This window comes from Pinus tabuliformis, chromosome 9 (assembly GCF_031772625.1).
Source record: "Pinus tabuliformis cultivar Carrire ecotype Pingquan chromosome 9, CPIR1, whole genome shotgun sequence".
Lineage (NCBI taxonomy): Eukaryota > Viridiplantae > Streptophyta > Pinopsida > Pinales > Pinaceae > Pinus > Pinus tabuliformis.
The window spans coordinates 1,713,731,971-1,713,759,326 of NC_142307.1; the positions used below are offsets into that span (position 1 = coordinate 1,713,731,971).

Genomic DNA, 27,356 nt, shown 5'->3' on the forward strand with positions numbered 1-27,356 from the left:
ATTTTCTAGGCCGACTTAGGAGGCTTCTTGGCATGTGGGAATACCTCCCGATGCTGCACAAAAATCAGCATCTAAAAGTTTAAATATAATAATAATGATGACAAAATCCCAGCAACAATTCATCCCATGCAAATCCATCATTGTACAGTGTAAATTCTAAACAGTAAACAGTAAAATAGTACTAAACTCAAATTTGTATATGATATAAACATGATTCAGATTCAGATTCGCTAATGAAATACATTAAGTCATAAACCATAAATGAAACAAAAATAGTAAAATGTTGATACATTGATTTAAATTCATCATACTAAATCTAACTAGTACTAAGAAAAATAATAGTTACTGAAGTCTGAAATAGTAAATTGAAATTACTCAAACTCAAAACTAATAAAAGAGTGACAAGTCAAAGACTCGGTCTGAGGTTATTAGTATCTAGAGTTAAGATTCAAAAGTTAAAACTTAAAATTAACAACAGGCAATGAATAGTGAAAACAAAATGAACATCAAGGAGTGAAAGTGTTCTTTGGGATTTTTTTTCTTTTGTTTTTTTGGATATAAATGTCGTAACCCGCAGTTTTGTTTTCAGAGGGCGTAGGATGCAAACTTTGAACTTCAAATCATACTTTTCATGCACTTCGTGTGTTTTCTTGGCTTCACAAAACAGTTATGTTTGGTCTAACATATTTATTTATGGCATATCTTTACTTTAGAGGATGTAACAAGCTCAGCGAATTTTATCTTACGTGTTAGTTTCAATGTACGCTGCAGTTTAATCTTCAAAAATAAGCAATCTCCTCTTCTGTTTAAAGTAGATTCTATCTGAAGAGTCATTGAAAGATTAGGATTTTGGAGTTATGAAACAATGATATATAGGCTAGATTGTTTACCAAGGTAATATATGATATGCTTTATGACTGGTTCACTGGCTTTTTGCAACTTTGTTGCTTGTATTTTTATTGAGCGTTTGACTTTAGTAGCCAACTTGGAATACATTAAATGTGAATTAATACTCTTGATGGCTCTGCAGCTTGAGGTGCCTCAGGAACTAATATCAGCTTTACGGCTGGAACAGTTGTGGTTACAACAAAAACCATCATTTATTCCTGTCTATAAAGATAGCACTCAACTAAAAATTGTTGATAAGGAAACTGGTATAATACAGCGTCGTCTTTCAAATGGCATTGGTGTGAATTATAAGGTATTAAGAATTTCTCTCTGTTGATGAAAAAGATTTCTGGCAAAATGAAGAAAATTTTGGTTTATTTAGATTTACTTTTATGCCAGCATTCCATTCTTATATAACTTCTAACTTGTCTGTATGTCTTAAAAAATATAGATCTCCCAGAATGAAGCGAAAGGTGGTGTTATGAGGCTGGTTGTTGGTGGAGGAAGAGCTAAAGAACCTCTTGATGCAAGGGGTGCAGTTATTGTAGGGGTTCGCACTCTTAGTGAAGGTGGAAGAGTTGGTGGATTTTCAAGGGAACAGGTAATACCAGTGATGGATGATATTAGGAATCAAGAACTACCATTGATTTAATAATCTGCTTGATTATATTTTATGAAGTTATACAATCTATCTTCTTTGCCAGACACTAGATATTCAAAAAGCATGTATTACTCCTGTTGACTATAAATTATAGAGGGCATTTTAGAAGTACAGATTGATTCTGATTTACTGAACTAGATGGTTCAGTTTTTGGATTATGAAAATGTTAACATCATACCTGTATCTTAAGAGGATGATTTTGATATATTAACTTAAGACAGTTCAATTTGGTTGGATGGATTTTTTTAGATGGTGAGTATGTGTTACATTTTGTTCCGTGAAATGTAACATTTTCCTTCTCACGATTGGCAGATCTGTGCATTCCAGATCTGTGCATTCCATTCTTTTACTGTTTTGACAAAAATATATCTTTAAACTTGTTCAAATTAAAACATTATATTTTAGAATTTAATTTTGTCATAATGACTTTATAGTCTTACCGCATTTCCATATCCGTGTGGATGGTTTTAAAAGTGTCCATGTTTTATGTTGCTTTGTTATGTATTTTCAAAGGTGTTCCACTTTCTTTGGAGTAATCTTCCAATCATTTCGTGTTATATTTTGCTACTAATATAATTCAAGGAAAATATGGTCAAGGTTTCCTTGATTGATGAATTACCTAGGTCATGGAAAAGCAGATCCAATAGTAATTTTGCTATTTCTCGATGTTTCTGACGTGATTCAGAACAGTTACCGTCAGCCTTAGGAGGTGATTCCAGTTTTTTAGAGGAAAGTTATGGTTGATCAAGTGCTTTTTTATATTGATTTTTTTATGAGTGGAAATTTTGAAATTGACTGTCTGAGTTCTAACTTCTAGGCTATGAGCACTTTCCCCATTTTCTGGGTGAAGTTTTGGATTCTCTAAAGCTGTGTACTGCATTTTTCATGATACACTGGTGGGAAGCAAAAGTGAGACTGAAATAAAGTCATTATTGAAAACATATAATCTACTCAGGTTTTCTTTTGCAAAAGAACATGGTTAGGCAAGGCAAATTGTAATATAGTAGCCTTATTTTAAGAGTCATTTAAGCTTATTTTTTGGTTTGAAAATTATATTATCTGGAATCTCCTGTATGGTTTTTGTAGGTGGAGTTGTTTTGTGTTAATCACCTGATTAACTGTGCTCTAGAGTCAACTGAGGAATTTATCTCTATGGAATTTCATTTTCATCTGAGAGATGGTGGAATGCGGGCTGCTTTCCAACTACTTTATATGGTAATTAAGGTATGTTCATTATGCTATCTCACCATTTATAGAGTTCTTACATTCTTGGTTCTTATTTCTTAACTTGCATTCTCTGATGTTCTCTTTTCAGTGATGAAAGTATAACACTTTTTAGCTATGAAATTATTTAGTTTGACTGTAATTTGGCAGGAACTCTCTTTTTAGTATGGTCCAATGTTTAGTATGTTGTTACTAATCTTTCTTGAACTATTGAAGCCAAAAACATATGTATTGATTTATGTTGACATTGGCTCCCCCAAAACAATTTATGTATAAATTGTGCATCAGAAATGGTTTACATAATTTCTCTTGGCATTTTTTGTCAATGTTTGTTTCCCATTATGTTTCTAGTGAGAAATTGCAGTCCGTCCTACTAAAAAGACGCTTTATGAGTAAGAATTTCAGTCAGCATGGAGTGTCCTGAATTTAATTATAGTGAATTTCTCTCGGACCATGGGAGATTTATAAATTGTTTGGTGTGCAGTGTTCTTAAATAATCAGGATGGGTTCTTTAAGAAAATATGCAGGAGAATCAATGACTTATTTTTAGATTATTTAATTATTATTCTGGAAACCTTGAGATCTATGTAGTGCCTTTGCTTTTCCATCTAAGAATATGTTTTGAATGGTGTGATTTCCCAGCATAATATATGGTTGGAAGATGCATTTGAGAGGGCAAGACGACTTTACTTATCACATTATCGTGCTATACCTAAAAGCCTAGAGCGGGCAACTGCCCATCGCCTCATGCATGCTATGCTGAAAGGCGATGAACGATTTGTTGAGCCTTCACCACAAACAATACAGCGGCTGACTTTACCTGTCGTGAAGGATGCTGTGATGAAGCAATTTGTAACTGATAATATGGAGGTATGTCATATCATCTAGTCAGCTGATTGTTATCAGTTTAAGTAACTCATGGGGATAACGACTGTCTTATATAAGGAAGTATGAATTATTTGGAGAGATTTCATTTTAAAAATGGGTTGTGCTTTCCTTATATCAAAAATATTGGTTGCATTGTTCTTCTGTTCCATGTTGTGCTAATTAACTAGCCTGTCCTTCTTTATTTTTCTGTTTTTAGGTTAGTATTGTTGGAGATTTCACTGAGGAAGATATTGAAGCTTGTGTTCTTGACTACTTGGGCACTGTAACAACTCAAAAAAGTGACCACAATGACACTGAAGAAGTTCCTGTTACATTCCAAGTTTCTCGAACAGATCTGCAAAGTCAACAGGTAAGAAAGAAAACTTGTGAGGTATTTGCTATGAAGAATCATAATGGTGTAGATAAAAGTTGATTCTTTAGGTAGTTTCCACTTTGGTTTTCATAATGGGATATATATCATTCTAAACATGGAATACCGTTTAGGTCATATTTGCTGTTGCTATCTACCTTTCTAACCTCTAAAATTAATTTATCTTAATCCTGAGCCTTGTTTAGATTCCTAACAATGGTTGCCCCAATTATGGTATGTAGTTATTGAAGCATTCAGTTGTAATAATAAGTTTTGATTTGTTTGTGTGATTAAAAATCAGCTTTCTTAGATTACAATTTAATTTTTAGGGGATCATAATTGTTTGTGGAAGTGTTCGATTTTGTGGGTAATTATTACTGTATTTATAATGAAACTAATACACAATAAGTCATGATAAACCTACATATGAAAAGTCTACACTAAATATGGATGTGGAGCACAACTCCTGAAAGTATTATGTTGAGTTACAGAATAACTCCTTAGATGTTAGAACTCCAAATAATACTAATACATTCAAGTACAATGATCATAATTCTATATATGTAACGATGACTCCATCAATCTCTTATTTATACTAGGTCTCTTTCATTGTCCATGCAGGTTCGCTTCTAGACTGACCTACTAATTAGAGATACATTTGCCTCTTTATATACCTCCATTAGGGTCATTACATACATTACATAGTAATTCCCTCTTGAAAAGCATTGCCCTCAAAGCTTAGTAGAAATTTTGAAATTTTGCACATTAAAACAAATACAGAAATTTTGCCTCACCTACTTGAGGTCCCTAGATCTATTTCACAGAACTTTTACCATATTGCTGAATCTGAAATACTTGGTACAACGTATACTTCATTTCTGTTCAACCTTTTCCTAGGCAAGCTCAAGAAGATGGACACTGAAAATATACTTGATGTGGAGATGAATATCACTTCCCTTAGGGGACAGTCGTGACTCGCAAGTAACACACTGATTTGAAAGATTGATTCTATAACAGTAGATTTCTAACAGCACTAAATATGATTTCTAGTTTCATCTAGGCATGCTAAAACATATAAGATGTCAGCCTGGCTGTCCCAACAAATCAGTTCGTTAAAACAAATATGAAACTACTTGCAACAATGAGAAACCCAAGTCTAATTTTCTCATCTGCAGCATACATATTTAGGATGGAAATAGTACAGTCCATATATTACAGAAACGAAGTTAAAGTACAATACCTGAGCTCATCCCAAGCTGCTATAAGTATAGCAAGCTGCTTCAGCTCATCCCAAACAAAATCATTTTGATTGCTTCCAAACTTCGGATTGGGTATCCACCATCAACAACAAATCCTCACCATCCATTCAAAGGCCAAGCAAAGCATCCCACCAAGTTATTGCCACACCAAAAGCTCCATTATAAAGCTAAGATCAAAAAACAAGTCCAGCCTTGGATGTAGAAAACGAGCTTCTCCAGTTCATAACCTTCAATCGAAGTGACATGGCCCAAAATTGGTCGAATTGGCTGGTTTTGCTGGAAGCATCTGATTCTGATAAAATTGGTGTATATGTATGAACTTTTTCAGTTGCCCATAACTTGTCTAAATTGCATATTTGATTTTCATCCATCTATTCTTCATTTTACTTGTCTTGTTGATTTGACATAAGTAAAGGGAAATTATGTTAAGTGGTTTAACATCATAATTGATGAAGTTAATGAGCTATTTTACTGCTGTCATTATTGCTGTATAAGTGAGATTTAAGTTTCGGTTTATGCATGATAAGATTTCCCTAAAGGGCTGAAACTTATCAAGTCACTTTGGTATCTCTTCTCCTTGGATTGCCTAGCAGAATGGTTGTTAAGGATTGAAATATTTTGCACTCACTGTTACTGTTTCATTTTATGTTGCATAGCATTGCTAAGGTTGAAAATTTGAGGAGTTGAGATTTGGGAAACATATAGTAAGAGGTGAAATTTTTGCGTATCATTGGATTAATTTGCATTAGAAATTTCCATGTGGAGCCCAATCTTTTTATAGGATAATTGGCATCATCACCCAACTCCATGCTCATTCCGCTTTATTGCTTGTGAAGCATGTTACCCACCAAAAGTGGGTACCCCTAGGAGAGCATTTCTTCTATTCATCTTCTTCTAGCCAGCAGCCAGCAGAACCTGAGAGCCACCTTGCAACCAATGTGATGTGCCACTTTAACTCCGCTCCTTGCATCAATTGTATGTTTCCTTGCTCATCTATTAAGTGTGAAAATTCCCCAACAGGAACCCCTACTGCAGCCACTGATGATATTACTCCTATTTGTTAAATTCCTTTAACAAATTACTTGCAGTTTTCTACGACAAATATCATAATACATACACTGCAGCCTTCACTTAATTCAACTGTAAGCGAAAACAAGATACTGAGCAAGAAAGAAAATACAACACAATAGACACTGTTATTTTTGGACAAATGCCCTCGGAAAAGCCCAATTTGGGGAAACTAGTGCAATGGTTTTGAGGGTTTATTATTATTAGGCAGTAGCAAATTCTGAATACATCTCTGAATACCTCTCAATTTGTTCAGTTACAGAGAGAGAAACACTGGCATAAAGCATTGTGAGATTACCTCACACTATGACTGGAAATCCTGGCTGAGCCAGCCCCCGAATGATTGCCACGGGTTTTTTGGCTGCCTCTGTGCAGTATCTGCGTCAGCGCAACGTCAAGTTCTCTCGGGACAACGTCAATCCTCTGGCTGGTCGATTTGCTACCCAGGAGATTCAATTTCTGCGTCTCGATCTCACACCCCTGTTCCGGCTTTTGAAACTTGAATTCCCTCTCCAAATTTCAGACTTCCTCTCGGCTTTTGCACTACCTCTGCATCAACCCCTCTGGCTCAGCGCCGCCACTGTTGGATTACTCTTTGCCTCTCTCTGTTGATGATTCTCGGCTGCGAAAATATCTCTTTAGAAGCTATCCCTGCCCCTCAACTGCAAAAAATCTCCTCAATTGAATTTCCTCTTGTGAACTTCTCACTTCAGAAAATCGATCTCTTCATCTCTCTTGGTGTGTTTTCCAAATGACCCTCAAGCCCCTCCTTATAACTTTCTGTTGGACAACCAATGACCTAGATTCTCTGTCTTCTTCTAGAAATTACACCCACAATTAGATTAATACCCATTAGACTTAGGAACTCCATTAAAAATATTAATTATTTTAATAAAATCGTTTCTGGGTGGAATTTCCCAAAACGCTTTCTAGGTTCTTTGGAATACATGTGCCCAAGCCTCCTTGCAAAATCCGATGCTACCCTAAATCAACGCTCCTTAGCGAGGAATTTGCTCTAGTGATATATGTTGCCTGCATATTGCTCTGACTCTGATGCATCGCCTTCTGCACTGCTGATGTCTGGCATGCTGTCCACCAACTACTTCGCTGCTGCTGCAACTATACTGCTGTCGAAACTGCCACTACTAACACTGCATTCGTACTACAACACACTCTCAAGTACTGCATCTGTGTTGCTGCTAGCACTGCCACTGCCAATTGCTATTGCGCTGCAAACTTTTTCTTATAACAATGGAAAAACATCCAAAATTACTAAACTAACTGTGTTCAGTATGATACCATGTTAATGTTGGAATTGGCTGCTGCTAGTCTCTTCACTGACCCTCTGAATATACTGCGTTGCTGCTGAACTCTCCTCTGTGCCATCTGCATTGTTGTCAACTCTTCTCTGTGCTGTTCAGCCTTTGGTGCTCCTAGCCACTGCAATTCTCTCTGACACTCCTCGTGACCATCCGACACTAGTCCACCTTGCTACTACTGATCTGGGCTCTTGTAGCAAGGTATTGATCTTGGAGGTGGACTCCTCAAGGCTCCTGCTCATTTGTAACTCTTTCAAACTACAACTCCAAATCATCCCACCTCCCTCCTGGAGGTATCTCGGCTATCATGGAAAAATTCTCCTCTTCGATCTTCGCAAGCGCAGCCTTCGGATCGTGTTTCTCGTCCTTGTCCTTCTTCTTGAGAGGACATTGTGTAGCGTAGTGATCCATCTCACCACATCTGAAAGACTTGATCTTCGAGACGTCCTTCTTACGTCTCTGCTGCTCTTGCTGGCCCTTCGATGCAAGGGCTGCATTATCCTCCTCCTCCTTGGGCTTCGATCCACTGCTGTTGCTGCTTCCGTGAAGTTTGACCTTGACCAGGTCTCTCCTCAGTTTCTCTTGTTTTAGGGCTATCCACATCTCATTCCAGTTCGGCAATGCTGCTCGACCTAGGATACTCTGGACAAAAACTTGCTACTCATCTGAGACATAATTGAGGGCAAGTCTAACCAACTCTGAATCTTGAGGTGTATGCCCTGCAACAGACAACTCATCACGAGTTTCCTTAAGATTTGGGAGGAATCAGGCTCTCCCTTTTGCATCTAAGCAAATCTCAACTTCTGCTCTAAGTACATCTTCTGCTACTTGGAAGATCCTTGATATAACATGGCCAAGGCATTCCACATCTCCTTAGCAGTTGCTCTGATAGCAATGTGACACACCACATGAACCTTGACTCCATCCAGGATCATCCTCTTGGCCCTTTCCATCTCAACTTTGTACTTCTTCAACGGATCTACATCCGCAGGTTTAGCAACCACACTGTCGATGTACGTCTTGAGGGCTTGCTCATATAGAAGGAAAGACATTCTAGCCTTCCAGATGACATAGTTGGATGCTCCGTCCAACCTGTCGTGATCCCTCAAGTGACTCGTTGCCATTTCTGCCAAAAAATGCTGAAAATCCTCTCTTTGCTTGTCACTGTTGCTGCTCAGCCAATGAGAAAACAGACTTCTCGGTGGGAAGTCTATTGAGGAAAAGTCCCCCCAAAGTGCTTTTCTTCCTTCTCCTGACATTTTTCAGCCCAACAATTTGCCTGTTGAAAATTTGCGTCCCACCAGCTCTCTCATGCTGAGGCTTCAACTTTGCTCCATCTGCCCAGGCAAAAATCTGAACTGGAAGTCCTTCTCTCTGTCGACTCACTCGAGAGAGATTGCCTCAAAAATATGCCCTCTCGGCTTGGAATTGCGTCAACCTTCTGGGGTTTTGAATCGCTGCCTCCTGCAACTTTTTCAAACTCCCTCTTCTTCTTAGCGATGTATCTGCCAGCACTGCTCTTCTTGCTTCACCTGCAGCTCTGATACCATGTGAAAATTCCACAACAGGAACCCCTACTGCAGCAACTGATGATATTACTCCTATTTGTTAAATTTTTTTAAACAAATTACTTGTAGTTTTCTATGGAAAATATCGTAATACATACACTGTAGCCTTCACTTAATTAAATTATAAGCGGAAATAAGATACTGAGCAAGAAAGAAAATACAACACAATAGACACCTTAATTATTGGACAAATGTCCCCAGGAAAACCCAATGCGGGAAAACCAATGCAACAATTCTAAGGGTTTATTATTATCAAGCAGTAGCAAATTATGAATACATCTTTGAATACTTCTCAAGTTATTCAGTTACAGAGAGAGAAATACTGGAAGAAAGAATTGTGAGATTATCTCACATTATCACTGGAAATCCTTGCTGATCCAACCCCCATAATGAATTCCCCTGGTTTTTCTGGCTGCCTCTGCGCAATATCTGCGTCAGCCCAACATCAAGCTCTCTGGGGACAACGTCAATCGTCTGGCTAGTTGATTTGCTGCCCAGGAGATTCGATTTTTTCCTCCCGATCTCACAACCCGGCTCTGGCTTTTGAAACTCAATTTCCCTCTATAAATTTCAGACTCCCTCTTGGCTTTTGCGTTGCCCCCTCGTGGCTCTGCATTAGCCCCTCTCGCTCAGCGTTGCCACTGCTGGATTACTCTCTTGGCTCTCTCTGCTGATGATTCTTTGGCTGAGAAAATCTCTCTCTCTCCGGGAGCTATCCCTGCGCCTCAACTGCAAGACATCTCCTCAATCGAATTTCCTCTTGAGAACTTCTCACTTCAGAAAATCGATCTCTTGATCTCTCTTAGTGTGCTTTCTAAATGACCCTCAAGCCCCTTCTTAAATTTTCCAGTTGGACAACCAACGGCCTAGATTAACTCCTAATCAAAGGCTCATATCATTTTGGTTTGATCTCGGTCTTCTTCTAGAAGTTACACCCATAATTAGATCAATACCCATTTATATTTTAATTTTCCTAAGTTTAGACTTAGGAACTCCATTAAAAATATTAATTATTTTAATAAAATCGTTTCTAGGAGGGATTTCCCAAAACACTTTATGGGTTCTTTGGGATACATGTGCCCAAGTCTCCCTGCAAAATTTGAGGCCTAAAGCACATCCGATGCTACCCCAAATCAACATTAAGAACATATGTTAGTGTGAAAATTTCTGAATCTAACAAGTCATATATCCTACTACAGTACACTGATTTGCATTAACTACTTGTGTTCTTCATTTTAACAAGTTATTTTCAGAAATATTCAGAAAATATTAAATGCAAATACACTGCAGCCTACACCAACATACAAATCAAGCACTGAAAAAATAAATGAGACAATCACACAAAGGACACACTTATTTTTGGACTAAACATCCCTGAAAAAACGCAAAACGGGAAAACTGGTGCAACAACTCTGAGGGTTTTCTATTATTAGGCAGTAGTTATGAATACAAATGTTGGTTGTCCTCTCGGCAAACCAGTGACAGAGAAATACAATGGCGGAGAACCTGAGTGAGTTTTACCCAATGTTCTAAAACCCCGAATCCGACTCGGAAACGGTCGACTTCGACTCCCACTTTGACTCGGTATCGACTTGGCCGGTTTGATTTCAATGACTCGATCGTTGTAAAAAATACATTAAATACTTTTTTATAAAAAACATAATTTTAAAGATTTTCATTCATGTTTCCAAACACAAGGCTTTAGAATATAGAGAGAAGACAACATATGATCAAAGTAGGCTCATAAATACATCCATTATATCAAAATGGCACCCAGTGCACTGTCCAATACAAAGTTCATACTTAGCCACCAATGCCAGGATTCTCTTCTGCCTCAGCCTAAGGACAATCACTAGACTACAACAATAATACCAATTCTCTGCCCCTAATGAAGTCTCAAAACCCTTGATTTAATTATGGTCAAGCTCCAGAACAATCAGAGGTAAATATGTATTTATTAGTCCATTGCCAGAACGTTTGCCTTTTTAAAAACATTGTATGGCTCAATGCATTGTTTTAGTTTTCTAATTCATGCCACTAGGATAACCATACTTCAGCCTTGTAATTTTCAAAACTTTCTCACAGTGATAGATTACTTTAGGGCTATAAATATGCAATAAACAACAACCCAACCATTGATATGTAGGAGGCAGAACAAATTTTGACAAATGTGCTTTAGGATTTTTGTTAAAGAGCCGAGTCAACGAAGTTGTTACCGAACCGACCGAGTCATTACTGAGTCGGCCGAGTTGTTACCGAGTCATTACTGATTCGGCCGAGTCATTATCGAGTCAACCGAGTCAATGACTGGCTCGGTAACAACCTGGCCAACCGTTCCGTTTTGGCCACTGAGCCGACTCGGCTAGGCATTGGCTCGGTCTGACTCGGCCAAGTCGGAGTCAACTCAGCTGTTTTTTAAAACAATGTTTTAACCTCACTTCACTCGGTAGAATCCGGATGATCTGATAGCAAAACTGGCTAGCCCCGACTTTTGTTGACCTAGAGTGTCATTGATGTGAATATGGCAATATTCTGGATGAGTAAACAATGATGTGAAGCCAAGCAGAGTGGATCCATGAAGAAACAGGAGCAAGAAACCAGGGAGCAAAGCCACCAGGTAAGCCATCAGAAGAGGAACACATCAGAGGAGTATTGCAGAATATCAGAGCAGAGAATATCGGAAGTCACAGGAACTTTTGAATCAGTGATCGGAGAATCCACAGTTTTAACATCTTTATACCAACGTTTCAAATCCCAAGTGGGATCCATCATCAGGGTTGAAGAATGATGATACAAGAAGAGCAAAAAACCTAAATAAATACTAATGAGGAGGAAGAATAAGAGAGAACAAAGAGTCGGCTCGAATTTTTAATTTAATTTTATTTTTATTTTATTCATATTAATTATTATAAATAATTAATTTTTATAATAAGTTAATATTATAAATAAATAATTAATTAGTATTAATAGTATTATTGTTATACATATTAATTATTATAAATAATTAATATTTACAATAAATTAATTATTATACATAATTACTAATAATCATATTTTCTTGTTATTCATATTAATTACTAATTATTAAACATAAATGATATTTATAATTAATATATTAATTAATAAATTTAATTAATATGAAACTACAACAATAGAAATCAATTATTATATAAATAATTAATTAATATTGTATAAATTATTAAATAATTAATTATAATCGAATATTAAATATAATAATTAATTAATTAATTAATATATTGATTAATATATTAATATAATTATTATATAAAGTAAATAATTCAAATCATATTAGAAAATTTAAGTGATTAGGATTAAGGTTGACTAATAATTAACTAATTAATATGTTTAAGTCATATTAACTAATTAATATAATAATCAAATTAATAATTATTATTAATAATTAATAATTAATTTTATAGTTAACTAATATAATAATTCAAATATTAAATGATGTAATAGATAATAAATAAATTAGATAATATTAACATAATAATGATCAATCGTTATTAATTAATTATTCTTATATAATGATGATTAAAATATTATAATAATTAATTAATTAATTAATATATTAATTAATGTATTAATAAAATTATAATTATTAAATAAATTAAATTATAGGAGATTAGTATCTATAGATGACTAAAATAATGATAATTAACTAAATAATATTTTTATCATATTAATTAATTAATATATTAATACAAATTAATAATTAATATTTATAGCTAACTAATATTCAAATATTAATTAATATAATAGCTAATAAATTAATATAATATTAATATAAGACTAATCAAATGTTATATAATAATTATTAATAATTAATTAATAATTAGTATAAAATGATAATTAAATGAATATTATAATAAATAATTAATATAATAATTAATATATTAATTAATAATTATTAAATAAATTAAATTTAAATTTAATTAATATATTTAAATTATATTAGTAATTATAAATAGTTAATATTTATAGTTAACTAATATAATAAAAATATATTAATTAAATTATAAAAGAAGACTAAAGATGAAAAATAGAATAAGAAAAGGAGAGGGGACAACATACCTGCATTACCTGGGGATGGGTTGGCGACTTCTAATTTCTTTTATCACGGGGAGCCAGCTTCCGCTAATTTCCATACCATTGTCTCTGTTCAGATTCTGAGGATGCTTAATAATCTCAAGAGCTTCTCTGATCTTTCGTCTTTGATGATGCTCCTCTCTTGCGATGATGGATGCGTTTTCTAGGCAAATATGGTGTTTAGTCTTCAAGGAGTGTTCCGCCAATGCTGAGGTACGAGATCTTCCATTTCTGATATCAGCGCCATGTTCTTTGAGCCTTGTCTGGAGGGAGCGACCAGTTTCACCTATGTAGCTTTTTCCACAAGAACAGTCTATTTTATAGACTCCTTTAAGCTGAAGATTGTCAATATCATCTTTAACGGACTTCAAACTATGTCTGATGGTACCGGGGGCTGAGAAATGAGTGATAATGTTTTTCTTTCTTAGGATTTTAGCGATCTTGTCAGTAACACCATGGATATAAGGTAGAAAAATCTTACCCTGAGGTTGCTCTTGCGTCTTATGCTCATGTGATGACAACTTTCTTTCAGCTCTCTCAAAGGCTTTCTTAATCTCATGCTCTTTGTAGCCTATCCTCTTAAAAGCTGAAACCAAATGATTCTTTTCTTCATTCAGGTGTTCTGAGTCCGAAATTCGAAGGGCTCTGATGGCAAGGGTGTTTAGAACACCAAACTTTTGGGCCGGGTGATGGTGGGAATCCGCATGGAGGTAACTTTCTGTGTGTGTTGCCTTTCTGAAAACCTTGTGGCCTAGAGAGCCATCTTCCTTTCTGATGATTAGAACGTCCAAAAATGGAATGCTCATGTTTTCTTCAAGAGAAGCATATTGGAAGAGTTCATCGGAAACAGGTTATCGAAAGCCATCATGAAGCCAAAGTGTAAGAGGAAGAGGTCATTGGAAGCAAAGAGGAACATATTAGAGCAGAGAATATTGGAAGTTGTCAGTCGTGGAGTCGTATTGGATGGCGTTAAGAGATGAACGACGAAGATGAGTTTTCGTTCTAGCGGAAAAGGAATCCGGAGGAGAGCCGTGGAGCCGTTGATGGTAGAAGATCTACGGTCATCGAAAGCGAATCAATTCGGGGTGTTAACCAAGACGAAGGGCAGATTTAAAGCTATAAGTAGGATTTCGGGTGGATGCAAAATGGTAAGTGGTATTTAGAGGAGAGCGCCCGATTCCATTCAATGGTTGACACGTAGCAACTAGAGGAGAGAGAAAAACCACTCATTTCGGGCGGGTAACTCTCGTGCAAGTAGTCCACCCGAAATCGCTGTAGATCATCGGATTTTGGGGGTTGAAATCTACGGTGGAGAATGGACCCGACTGCACCATTGTAATACACCCTAATGTTATATCGCGTCCGCCGTGTCGAGAGTTATGTATCACAAGTGTTTAAGGCCTTGTCATATTAAAGCTCCGATTGCGATATCGCAAGTCTCAAAGGGATGCAAACCTGCGATTGCGATATATATATATATATATATATATATATATATGGACTCGATGGGTGTATTAACTTCTGTTTAATGTAATATCGCATCCGGTTCAATCGCAAGTCTTGAAGGAGTGTAACGATATAAACTGCCGATTGCGATAAGGCGATGGACCTGACGGAGTTATTAACAACTGGTTAATAACATAATCGCATCCGCTTCGTTGGCAACAGGGGAATCGGCTATTGGCCATCGGCTGTACTATGGGCACGACTTATAAAGACCTCCAGAATGTTGCAATTGTGATTGTGGGTTTAAAGGAATAACTCTGACTGCTCATGAATGTTGTGATTGTCGTAAAGAATAAGTCTATTGTTTGAATAATAATAAAGATGGCCTCTCTTCCTAATTAACGTGTCCTGTGAGTATTGATGAATTCGAAGAGACAGAGGAAGCCGAAGAGTGAGCGCAGAGGAAGCTGAAAGATCAAGCGAGCGTTGAGGAAGCCGAAGCTCAAGCGAGCAAGGAGGAAGCCAAAGGTCAGGCGTATCAGGCATATAAAATAGAGAACAAGGAAAGTTTAGTGTTGCTGGCGAACTGTAAGAAAAAAAGGAAGCCGAAGTTCTGACAAAAGTGGAAGGAACAGGAGGACAGAAGTAAGTCATAGGTCCAGCAGGGTTGGGAGCAGAGAATTACAACCAAACAAATCTAGACAGTTTACAGCAAAGGGTTGGAGCCCTTGAGGTTGGTGCCTTAGAACTGAAAGGATTGGCGTCCTGGGAGTTGGTGCTCCTAAATTCAAGGTTGGTACCTTGGCAAGACAGAGTTGGTGCTCTGGAGGTTGGAGCCTCACAAAGAGTCCAAGTTGGTGCTTGATTTATTGCAAAGGTCACATTAATAAAAGAATCTATTCTTGTTCTCTATTTCTGTGTTCCAAATATAAATGTTTTTAACTGACAAAAATAATAATTGAAAAGAAATATTGATTCACCCCCCTCTCAGTATTTCCAACAGCTACAACTGCACTGCCCCTTCATAGTAACTGCGTGGAGCTCTCTGAGGCTCTGCATTAGCTCTTCTTCCCACTGTGTCAGCTTTCTCTGCTGTTCAGGCAATTCCTTGCAGTTTCGGCTTTTTGCGTGGATGACAACTCTCTCCCTCTACGCTGGCCCTTCTGGCTTTGCGTCAAGGCTGTGTGGGCCCAAACTGGCCCAACGTCAACTCTCCTGGCTACTGCATTGCCTCCACAAGCTTCTCTCCGCCTCTCTGTCTGTATTCCCGAACTATCCCTGCCCCTCAGCTGCAAGATCTCCCCAATCGATTTCCCTCCTGAGAACTTCTCACCTCAGAAAATCGATTTCCTCAATCTCTTTGTGTGTCTTCTCCAACTGACCCCAAGCCTCCATTTATACTTTTTCTGTTGAGAAATCAACGGCCAAGATTAAGTCTCTAATCAATGGCTAAGATTAAATTAGACTTGATTCTCATCTCTTAGAAGTTTCTCACCCATATTTTCATTAATACCCATTAATATTTTAATTTTCCTAAGTTTAGACTTAGAAACCCCATTAAAAATATTAATTATTTTAATTAAATACAATCTGGGTGGAATTTCTCCAAACGATTTCTAGGTCTTGGAGATCTCATGTGTTCTAGCCCCTCGACAAAATTTTAGAGCTAGAGCACATCCAATCGTACCCAAAAATCAACACTCCCTCTTAGCGAGGAATGTGCTTTAGCAATACTTTCCAGTAGAAGTATCACACTGATCCACGACATCGGTCCTCTGCGCTGCTGTAATATCCCTTGTTAGGGATATCCCTCTAACACAAGCAAACTCCAACCAGAGATGGACTGGGAGGGCATTTAGCAAATATGTTGCCTCTGAAAAGAGGACGAGATCTGGAGGCTACCTGGCCCTTTCCAAACTCTGTCTAAGAGTATAGGAGAAAAACACACAAGTGGTATAGTAGCGGGGAAGCTCAAAGAGATAAAAATAACAGTAGTGCAACATACGATAATGTATACATGGAATATAAGCAGATACTCTAGGAATTCAAAGATAAATGCTAAGCCATTTTATTATACTGAGTAATGGAAAGAGTACAAGAGGTGATCAGAAAGATAGCACCTCGACTTGCACAAGGCAAGTGAAGAAATACACTCAGAATGGTAAGGAAATGGCCTCTCTTTGAACTGCGTCCACGCTACTGGAGAATTGCTATGCTGTTGCTACTGCTGGAATCAAGTGAGGATTTCGGGCTGTTCCCCTCAGAAAATGCCGAAACTCTGGAATCAGCCTCTACTCAATAAACCCAGAAAAGCCCAAAAAGCTTTTCTAAAATAGTTGACCCCCGAGAATCACCCCCTTGAGGATCTACACTATCCCTGAAGGCTCTGCGCTGCTCCTGAAGAGAATACTCCAAAACTCTACTTGAAACTCTGCCAAAATCCTCCAATATGGAAGGGCTGATCCCTTGCTCAATCTCCAAGCTCAAATCCTCCATAAAAACCCAATTCGGAGCTCCTACCCAAAGAGACTGCGTCCTCCCTTCTCAAGAGTGCACAATCATCAAAATGCTCAGTTCCTCCTCAACTCCAGAGATCACTCCTCCTGCAAAATACTGATGAAACTACCTTGCCCGAGCAGGCACTCGAAGTCGCCCGGGGCTAAGGGTGAGATCTCCGAACGGAGACACTCGATGCACTAAATAGTGCTGCAGATAGGCTAAACAACCAGCGTGCTCTAAGTCGAAGTGACTAGCTCAAATGCAACATAATCGAATGCCCAAATGAGGAGGCTCCTCTCTCCTTTAAAGCGTTGGCCTCTTTCAAAACCCTAAGGCCCACCTTCTCCAACGTAGCCTCCCTCTTGCCACGTGCTCCTTCTCCATATGCGCAGTTCCTCCAAGTGTCTACGTGGGCCCCCTTCTCTACGTGGTCCTTTGGCACCCTTGGCTCCCCTTTTAAGTTACAACGTTGTGCTACTATGGAGTGACTTTATTCAAAAAGTGAGTTATGTCCCCCTTTCCTCACCTTTTTATTTATAAATAACTATAGAAGGCAAAATTGAGCAAAATCGAATATTCCAATTAGCCATGGCTAATTAGGGATATTACAGTCTCCCCTAACAAAATGTTGCTTGTCCTCAAGCAACTGAAGTGATAGATGCTGCAAAAGTTTCTCACTCTCCCAAGTGGCATCCTCATCCGGTAAATTCTTCCACCTCACCAAGAATTCCCGGACCATCCTGCTTTGTCGCTGCCTCTCCCTGGTATCAATAATAGCCTCTGGCTGCAACACCAAATGCCCCTCATCATCCGTGGGTGGTAGCTCATCTGTCACTGTCACTTGCTGCCCCAATGCCTTCTTCAGGCATGATACATGAAAAACGTTATGAATCTTGCTGCCTTGGGGCAGCTCCAATTCATACGCAACTTGTCCAATCCTGCGTATCACCTTGTATGGCCCATAAAAGCAGGGCTTAAGCTTATCAACTCCCTTCTGCTTCAGTGACGACTGTCGGTATGGCTGTAATTGTAGGTAGACCAAGTCCCCTACCTCAAACTATCTCTCCACCCGACCCTTGTCAGCATACAGCGTCTGCTGGTTCTGCGTTGTAGCCATTTATCCTTGAGAGCTTGGAGGATATCCTGACTCTCTTGGATCCAAATCTTGGCTCTTAGGGCCTTGCTAGCACCAAACATCACGTCAGCGAAAGATAAAGGATGATATCCATACAAAGCATAGAATGGTGACATACAAATGGACATGTGATGTGGAGTGTTCTAGCAGTACTCCCCCAAATACAGCCACTTCAGCCATGCTCGCTGCTGCCCACTGAAATAGTTACACAAGTAGCCCTCCAACCACTTGTTAACTATCTCTGTTTGCCCATCCATCTGTGGGTGATAACTGGTACTGGGTGTCAACTTCGTCCCCACCAACCGGAAAAGCTCCTGCCAAAACCCTCCCATGAAACGGCTGTCCCTGTCACTGATGATGGTCTTAGGAAGACCATGTAGCTTGAAGATCTCTCTGAAGAACAGCTTGGCCACCTCCGCTGCTGTGTAGTGTGCGGATATGGCGAAAAAGTGTGCGTACTTCATCATTCGATCAACGACGACAAAGATACAATCCTTGCCCTACACCATGGGCAACCCTGTGATGAAGTCCATCGAAATACTCTCCCATTTCCCCTTCGGAATGGGAAGAGGCTGCAATAATCCTGCGGGATGGCTCATCTCCCCCTTGTTCCTCTGGCAAATATCGCACTCCCGAATATGCTGGAGTACGTCCTCCTTGAGGCCCTTCCATGAGAACCTCTCTCTAATGGCCCTGTAGGTTTTGGTAAACCCCTGATGGCTAACCAATAGTGAATCATGTGATGCCTGAAGTATCTTCTTCTTGAGCTGAGATCTCTCAGTCAAGAAGATCTGGTCCCTATAGTAGATGATCTCATTGACTACCCTGTACCTGTCATCCGCCACCTGCCCATCCAGAACCTCACATGCAAATCTGTCCTTGGAGTACTCTACTAAGAGTCGAGCCCTCTAGTTTGTGTCCAAGCTCATAAGAGACAACGTGGTTGGTCTACGTGAAAGGGCATCTGCTACCATGTTGTTCTTACCCTTGACATACTCAATGTCAAAGTCATATGCCTGGATCTTACTGATCCACTTCTGCTGCCTCTCCTGTAGCTGTTTCTGCTCCAAAAAGAACCTGAGGCTGTTGTGATTAGTCCTCACCCTGAACCTGTTACCTACTAAATACTGCCGGAATTTGGCCAATGCATGCATAATGGCCAACATCTCTTTGTCGTATATAGAATACAACCTCTCATGGGAAGGAGCTTCTGGCTCTTAAAGGCTATAGGGTGACCTCCCTGCATCAACACTGCGCCGATCCCCTCTCCCGACGCATCACACTCCAAAACAAATGGCTGCAAAAAATCCGGCAATACAAGCACTGGGCAGCTGCTCATAACCTCCTTGAGCCTGTCAAAGGCTCGCTGTGCTGTATCCGACCAACTGAATGCCCCCTTCCTCGTCAGATTTGTCAGGGGTGCAGCAAGCTGTGAGAAACTCTTGACAAACTTCCGATAGTAAGTACAAATTCCAATGAATCCTCGAAGTTCTGTCACGTTCCTCGGCTTCGGCCAATCTCTGATGGCCCTGATCTTCTCCTCGTGGACTCTCACTCCGTCCACCCCTATGATGTGTCCCAAGTACAACATCTCCGTCAACCCAAACTCACACTTGGAGAGCTTGGCATAGAACTGCTGCTCCTCCAAGATGCGCAACACTATCTCAATGTGCTGAGATGCTCCTCCCAAATCTTGCTGTAAATGAGAATATCATCAAAGAACACCAACACAAACTTCCTTAAGTGACTGCAGAAGATGTGATTCATGCAGGACTGGAATGTAGCTGGGGCATTGGTTAGCCCGAAGGGCATCACCAAAAACTCAAAGTGCCCATAGTGACACCTGAAGGCAGTCTTGGGAATGTCCTGCTCCCTCACGCAAATCTGATGGTACCCAGATCTGAAATCAATCTTTGAGAAGTACCGTGCTCCTCTCAACTCATCCATCAACTCCTCGATCTTGGGTATGGGGTATCTGTTTTTCAGGGTCTTCTTGTTCAGGGCCTTGTAGTCAATGCACATCCTCAATGTGTCGTCCTTCTTCTTCACCAACACCACAGAAGAAGCAAAAGGACTCGTGCTCGGCCGAATGTGCCCAATAGCCAGCAACTCCTGGATGGCCCGCTCAATCTCATCCCGGTAGGCCTTGGGATGCCTATAGGGGGTAGTAATCACTGCCTGTATGCCCTGCTCAAGCTCAATGGTGTGCTCAAACCCCCGGTTCGGTGGCTGTCCCGGCGGAATCTCCCCAAACACTGTGGCATACTGGTCAAGGATGGACTGTATCTCTGGGTGTACCGTCTGCCTTGTAGTCCTTGCCTTTGATGCACGCAGCTCCACTGCCCACTCTACGTCTCCCTTCCAGAAGACTGCCTCCATCTGATGAGCCGAAATAGTCTGAGGCGGATATGTGTGCTGTCCCGTATCTTCTCATGCCTCCCTGTCTTCTCATCATCCTACTCCATCTCTAGGGCCTTCCAATTTGTCGTGACTTTCCCTAGAGTGATAAGCCACTGAACACCCAATATCATGTTGGTGTCCAGAATATTGACCACGAAAAAGTGGTCAGTCAGTGTGTAGGTGCCCATCGTCACTGATAACTCTGGGACATAACGAGCACACACCATGGTCTGATCTCCTGGGACCAAAACTGAAAAGCCATCGAAGCTCTCTGCTCAACCATCTATGCATTGATGAAGTTGTGGGTTGCCCTACTGTCAACCAAAGTTGATACTCGCTGGCCACGTACTGTCCCCCGTACGTGCAGTGTCAAATAGTTGGGAACTCCTCGCAATGCTGCAAGGGCCCCTCCGGTAGGTGCAAAAGCTGCACCACCCGCTGCTGGTGGTGGAGGTGGCAAAGGATCCTGCGCGGCATGACTATCTCCACCCCCACGTCATCCTCCTCATCCTCTTCCCCGCTGCTCTCGGAGAAGACCTCAATAAAATGTGCTTTGCCAATAGCACATCTATGTCCCGGTGCCCACGACTCCTAACAGGTAAAGCATAACCGCTTCTTCTTCAGCTCCCTCTTAGCATCATCATCAATCTGTGCTCGTCCTGGATTCCCCTTTGGAGGTGGAATCCTCACATCCTTCCCCTTAGGCTGGAAAGCCTGTCTCTGGGGGTAAGATGTCCGGGTCTTGGGTAAGGCATCCTGTAAGTCCCAGGTCCTGCTAATAGCATCCTGGAGTGTGGCTGGTCTAGTGGATCTGACTAGACCCCCAAGTGGCTCTGCTAACCCCTCAACAAACATGTAGATCCTCCATGCCGCAGATAGATCTGGCACCATTAGTGAAACCCTCAAGAAGTCTGCAATGTAGGTCTCTGGGTTATTGGTCCGTTTGAGCCTCGTCAGCTCAGCAAAGCGCTGTTCTGGACCCCCCCGCTCAAACCTCTCTATCTATCTCCTGGTGAGCTCGGCATATGTCGTCACTGTGGAGTGTCTGAGTGTAACCATCCCATGGAACCACCAGTCCTGGGCCTCACCATCCAAATGTAATGTCACCACCTTGATGGCCTCTGTCTCCAACATCTGGTTAAGCTGGAAATAGATGTACAACTTCTCCACCTAAGAGTTTGCCAAACTATTTGATGAGCCATCAAACGTAGGCAAGTGGAATCTACTAGCTGTGCGGTGGGTGTCTCCATCATGATAATGCCGGTATCCTCTGTGATGGTCGCGGAGTCTACTATCCCGTTGGAGCTGAATGAAATCTCTGAATGAGAGAGCATCCCTGAACTCCTGCCCATAGGCTTGGTACTTTGCAAAATAATTACCCATATGACCGGGCTCTGCCTCTTGTTGGGCTCCAGCCCCCGTGTCTGCTCCTAGGAAAGTGGGCATGGTAGAACGTGCAGGGGCATCTGAGGCCATCTACTGAGTAGTATCACGCTTAGTGGCACCCTGCTTTGGCAAATGGTGGGATGTACCCGATCCCTCACCAACCTGGAAAACCCGTGGGTTCTCACGCTGTCTAGCCTCCGCTGCTGTGAATCTCTGCCCCATCACCTCGATCTGCCTCGACAGATCCTGCACTGAATTGAAGAGCATGTCTGCAAATCTCTTCTCGTCCTCATTTGCCATCAGATCCTCCTGCTTTGCGTCCACCATAGGCTCCTTCGGTTTTGTGTTCACCACAGGTTCCTCCTGTTCTGTGTCCACCACCCAAGCACAGTCTCCTTCTCCGTAGGTGTTCTCCAACCTACGTTCAATATCTCTGTATTTCCTACCTTTGTAACAGATGTAGGGCTTCTCCCTCGGTGTCATAGACTTCTAGCCCCACAGGTTGAGCCAGATCTATGCTCTGATACCACTGTAATATCCCTTGTTAGGGATATCCCTCTAACACAAGCAAACTCCAACAAGAGATGGACTGGGAGGGCATTTACCAAATATGTCGCCTCTGAAAAGAGGACGAGATCTGGAGGCTACCTGGCCCTTTCCAGACTCTGTCTAAGAGTATAGGAGAAAAATACACAAGTGGTATAGTAGCCAGGAAGCTCAAAGAGATAAAAATAACAGTAGTGCAACATACAATAATGTATACATGGAATATAAGCAGATACTCGAGGAATGCAGAGAGAAATGCTAAGCCATTTTATTATACTGAGTAATGGAAAGAGTACAAGAGGTGATCATAAAGATAGCACCTCGACTTGCACAAGGCAAGTGAAGAAATACACTCAGAATGGTAAGGAAATGGCCTCTCTTTGAATTGCATCCAAGCTTCCAGAGAATTGCTGTGCTGCTGCTACTGCTGGAATCAAGTGAGGATTTGGGGCTGTTCCCGTCCTCAGAAAATACCGAAACTTTGGAATCAACCTCTACTCAATAAACCCAAAAAAGCCCAAAAAGATTTTCTAAAATAGCTGACCCCCGAAAATCACCCCCTTGAGGATTTACGCTATCCCTCAAGGCTCTGTGCTGCTCCTGAAGAGAATACTCCAAAACTCTACTTGAAACTTTGCCAAAATCCTCCAATATGCAAGGGTTGATCCCTTGCTCAATCTCCAAGCTCAAATCCTCCACAAAAGCCCAATCTGGAGCTCCTACCCAAAGAGACTGCGTCCTCCCCTCTCAAGACTGTGCAGTCATCAAAATGCTTAATTCCTCCTCAACTCCAGAGATCACTCTTCCTGCAAAATACTGCTGAAACTACCTTGCCTGAGCAGGCACTCAAAGTCCCTCGGGGCTAAGGGTGAGATCTCCGAACGGAGACACTCGATGCACTAAACAGTGCTGTAGACAGGCTAAACAGCCAGCGTGCTCTAAGTCGAAGTGACTAGCTCAAATGCAACATAATCGAATGCCCAAATGAGGAGGCTCCTCTCTCCTTTATAGCGTTGGCCTCTCTCAAAACCCTAAGGCCCACCTTCTCCAACGTAGCCTCCCTCTTGCCACGTGCTCCTTCTCCATTTGCGTAGTTCCTCCAAGTGTCTACGTGGGCCCCCTTCTCTACGTGGTCCTTTGGCCTCCTTGGCTCCCCTTTTAAGTTACAACGTTGTGCTACGAGGGAGTGACTTTATTCAAAAAGTGAGTTATGTCCCCCTTTCCTCACCTTTTTATTTATAAATAACTATAGAAGGCAAAATTGAGCAAAATCGAATATTCCAATTAGCCATGGCTAATTAGGAATATTACAGTTGCTGATGCTCGGTTTGCTACCCCTCATCCACTGCACTGCTGCAATTTGTACTGTTGCCCATGACATTGCCACCGTCACTGCTACATCTGTACTGCAACTCGCTTTCAATATGCTGCATCATGCTGCCCATAACACTGCCATTGCTAACTGCTGCATTGCAACTCAGTTGCTAAGAAGTAAGCAACTGAAAAGCCACCCAAAAGCTGACATGCTGGTCAGTCTGGATACCCTGTGATGCTGAAGCTACCTCTGCTGCTAATATGTGCTGACCCTCTGATGCTACTGCGCCGTTGTTGTATCTGCTTTGTGCCCGTACTACTGCAACACTCCACTGCGCTGCTTCAGACTCTGGCACTCTAGCTCTGCCACTGTTGCTTCGTCATCCCTAGCAACAACTGACTCTCGTCATTCTTCTACTATCATTAAGGGCTCTTGTAGTCGTATGTGATCCAAGAGTTTGGGCACCTCAAGGATCCTACCCCTATCTGTAGTCCTCTCGACTACAACTCAATATTGCCCCACCTCTTCTCTAGAGGTGCATGAGCACTCATGGCACAATCCTCATCATTGTCCTCTTTGTCAGCTTTTGCTGGAGCAACCTTTGAGTCAGACTTCTCTTCCTTGCCCTTCTTCTGAGGGCACTGAGTGGAGAAATGACCCATTTCTCCACATCTGAAGCATCTGACTTTATATATGTCCTTTTTCTTCTTTTTCCGCTGCCCTTGCTGTCCTGCTATGCGAGAGCTACATCCTTCTCTTCCTCCTTCATGAATCTGATCCTGTTGCCACTGCTTCCTACCTTGGTCAACTGTCTGATCTCTTCCTGTCGAAGAGCTGCCCACATCTCCTCCCAACTAGGAAGAGAAGATCTGCCCAAGATGCTTTGGACAAAGGTTTCCCAGTCTTCAGTGACTGCATTCAGGCCGTCTTGACCATAAATTCAGGATCTGGTGTAGCCCCTACAGAAGTTAGCTGGTCACGGATCCCTTGCAACCTGAGAAGGAAGGGATCGATTTCTTCTCCCTTCTTCATTTGAAACTGTCTCAGCTGACTCTCAAGCAACATCTTCTGTTGAACAGAAGTTCCCTCGTACAATGTGGTCAAGGCCTCCCTCATTTCCCTTGCTGTGTCCTTTTCAGCAATATGTGGGATCACATGATCCTTGACCCCGTCCAAGATCGTGCACTTCTCTTTAGCCTGAGCCTCCTCATACTTCTTGAGAGGATTAGCATCAGCCGGAACAACAACGTCTTCAAGGCATAATCCTGTATTCGATTTTTATCCAAAACTACTAGGATCTTGACCTTCTAGATGATGAGGTTAGATGCTCCATCCAACCTGTCCTGATCCCTTAGTCTGTTAACTGCCATCACTGGTCAAATGAATGTTGAACTGGTTCTCTTCTCCCTCTTTCGCTGCTGCCCTTGCAAAACTCGGAACTAGATTTCTTTGGCGCTAGAAATCCTCTAAGGAACAAGATCCCTTTGAAGTTCGATTTCCTTCATGGAAATCCTTCTGCCAACCACTATCAAACCACTCCTCTCTGATCTCTTTGCTGCTGCTCAGCACTGGATCTAGATTTCTTGGCAAGAAATTTTTTGAGGAACTGATTCCCTCTACTTTGCTTCTGCCCCACTAGGTATTGTTCTGCACTAACAGAATCAACACCCCACCAGCAACTCTAGATGAAGTCTGTGCTCCACCTCTAGCCACAACAACCGGAAAAACAAGACTCAACAGTCTCTGGGCTGGCCCAGTAGCCACTGCATCACCCCTCCTCTGCTCTTTCGGCCAAAAACTGCTCTGTCACTCGGGATAACTACCTTCACGCATAGATTTTCCTCTGTCTTTTTGCTGATGGCTTCAGTCCTCCTTGATCTGCAAGTGCTTTGATACAATTTGAAAATTTCTGAATCTAAAAAGTCAAAAATCCTACTGCAGTAAATTGATTTACATTACCTACTTGTGTTCTTCATTTTAACAAGTTATTTTCAGAAATATTCAGAAAATATTAAATGCAAATCCATTGTAGCCTACACCAACATACAGATCAAGTACTGAAAAATAAATGAGACAATCACACAAAGGACACTTATTTTTGGACTAAATGTCCCCGGAAAAGCTCAATGCGAGAAAACCGGTGCAACAACTCTGAGGGTTTTCTATTATTAAGCAGTAGTTCTAAATACAAACGCTGGTTTCCCTCCCGACAATGAGTGACAGAGAAATACAAAAACGGAGAACCTGAGTGAGTTTTACCTCACTTCACTCAGTAGAATCCAGCAGCAAAACTAGCTAGCCCTGACTATAACTGATCCGAAATGGATACTAAATCAAGAAGAAAAGGTTTTACAGACTCATGTGCAGGAATGCCTATATTATTTAGTGCAATGGATCGAAAAGATTGCGAATAATACAGACATTTAACAATCAGAAAACATAACAGACACACACATCAACACAGCCAAAATAATAAAGGAGTTCACCAGACTTCTTGGCTACGTCTCCTGGTCCAACTTTCAGTGTTGACCTCTATATTATGTCTTCAAGAACAGATTATTACAAGAGTGAGCTCAAAAACAGAGTCTCAACCAACAGTGACATCAAAGAGGGATTTGCTCGAAAACCTCAAGTCTAAAAGAGTGCACGGAGGCCACCTGTTCTACCTGTTTTCCAACGGAAAGGACTACTAGGCGCAAGTGAAAATCCCTAAGAACACACTTTTTTGTTTACATAGGGAATACACGGAAATACACTGAAACAGTGGAAAATTCGACCGAAACGCCAAATCCAGACTTCAAACAATATAAAGTCCGTCCTATAATCCTCTCGGGTCCGCAAGTCACATTGGCTACGGGTCATAATCCCTTTGTATTCCACACCATTAATCTGTCTTCAATCTGACGATTCGCATCCAACCCGAAACATCAAGTAGTCCGCTCAATCTCCACCGTTGATCCACGATCTTTAATCCGATGGCTGACAACCATTTCGGGCGGCCCACTTGCATGGAGATTACCCACCCGAAAAAGCAGTTTTCTCTCTCCTGCGGCGTGCTAGGTGTCGGCCGGTGTATGGAATCGGGTGAAGCCCTTCCAATACCACTTACCACCTAAAGCCCGCCTGAAATACCGCTTACCGCGTAACTCAAATCCTTCGCTGTTTAATTCATAACTCCTTCGGGTTCGCTGAAAGCCTTCTGCCTCTGTTAAGTCCTCCCTTTAGTGTATTTGTGATGCGATACGATCTCACTCCACCGTTGATCTACGCACTTGATCAATGGTTCATATGTCAT

General features: G+C 40.9%; 1 protein-coding gene across 1 annotated transcript in view; it reads left to right on the forward strand.

Annotated features, from left to right (window-relative positions):
* The window catches only part of LOC149155551 (stromal processing peptidase, chloroplastic-like), a 335,427-nt gene that overhangs the window by 181,328 nt on the left and 126,743 nt on the right, over positions 1-27,356 (forward strand). Inside the window, exons 13-17 of the mRNA XM_089445700.1 lie at positions 1,031-1,201; positions 1,340-1,489; positions 2,636-2,773; positions 3,416-3,643; positions 3,858-4,010. Coding sequence (XP_089301826.1) covers positions 1,031-1,201; positions 1,340-1,489; positions 2,636-2,773; positions 3,416-3,643; positions 3,858-4,010 — 840 coding nt within the window. The remainder of the gene's footprint in view (positions 1-1,030; positions 1,202-1,339; positions 1,490-2,635; positions 2,774-3,415; positions 3,644-3,857; positions 4,011-27,356) is intronic.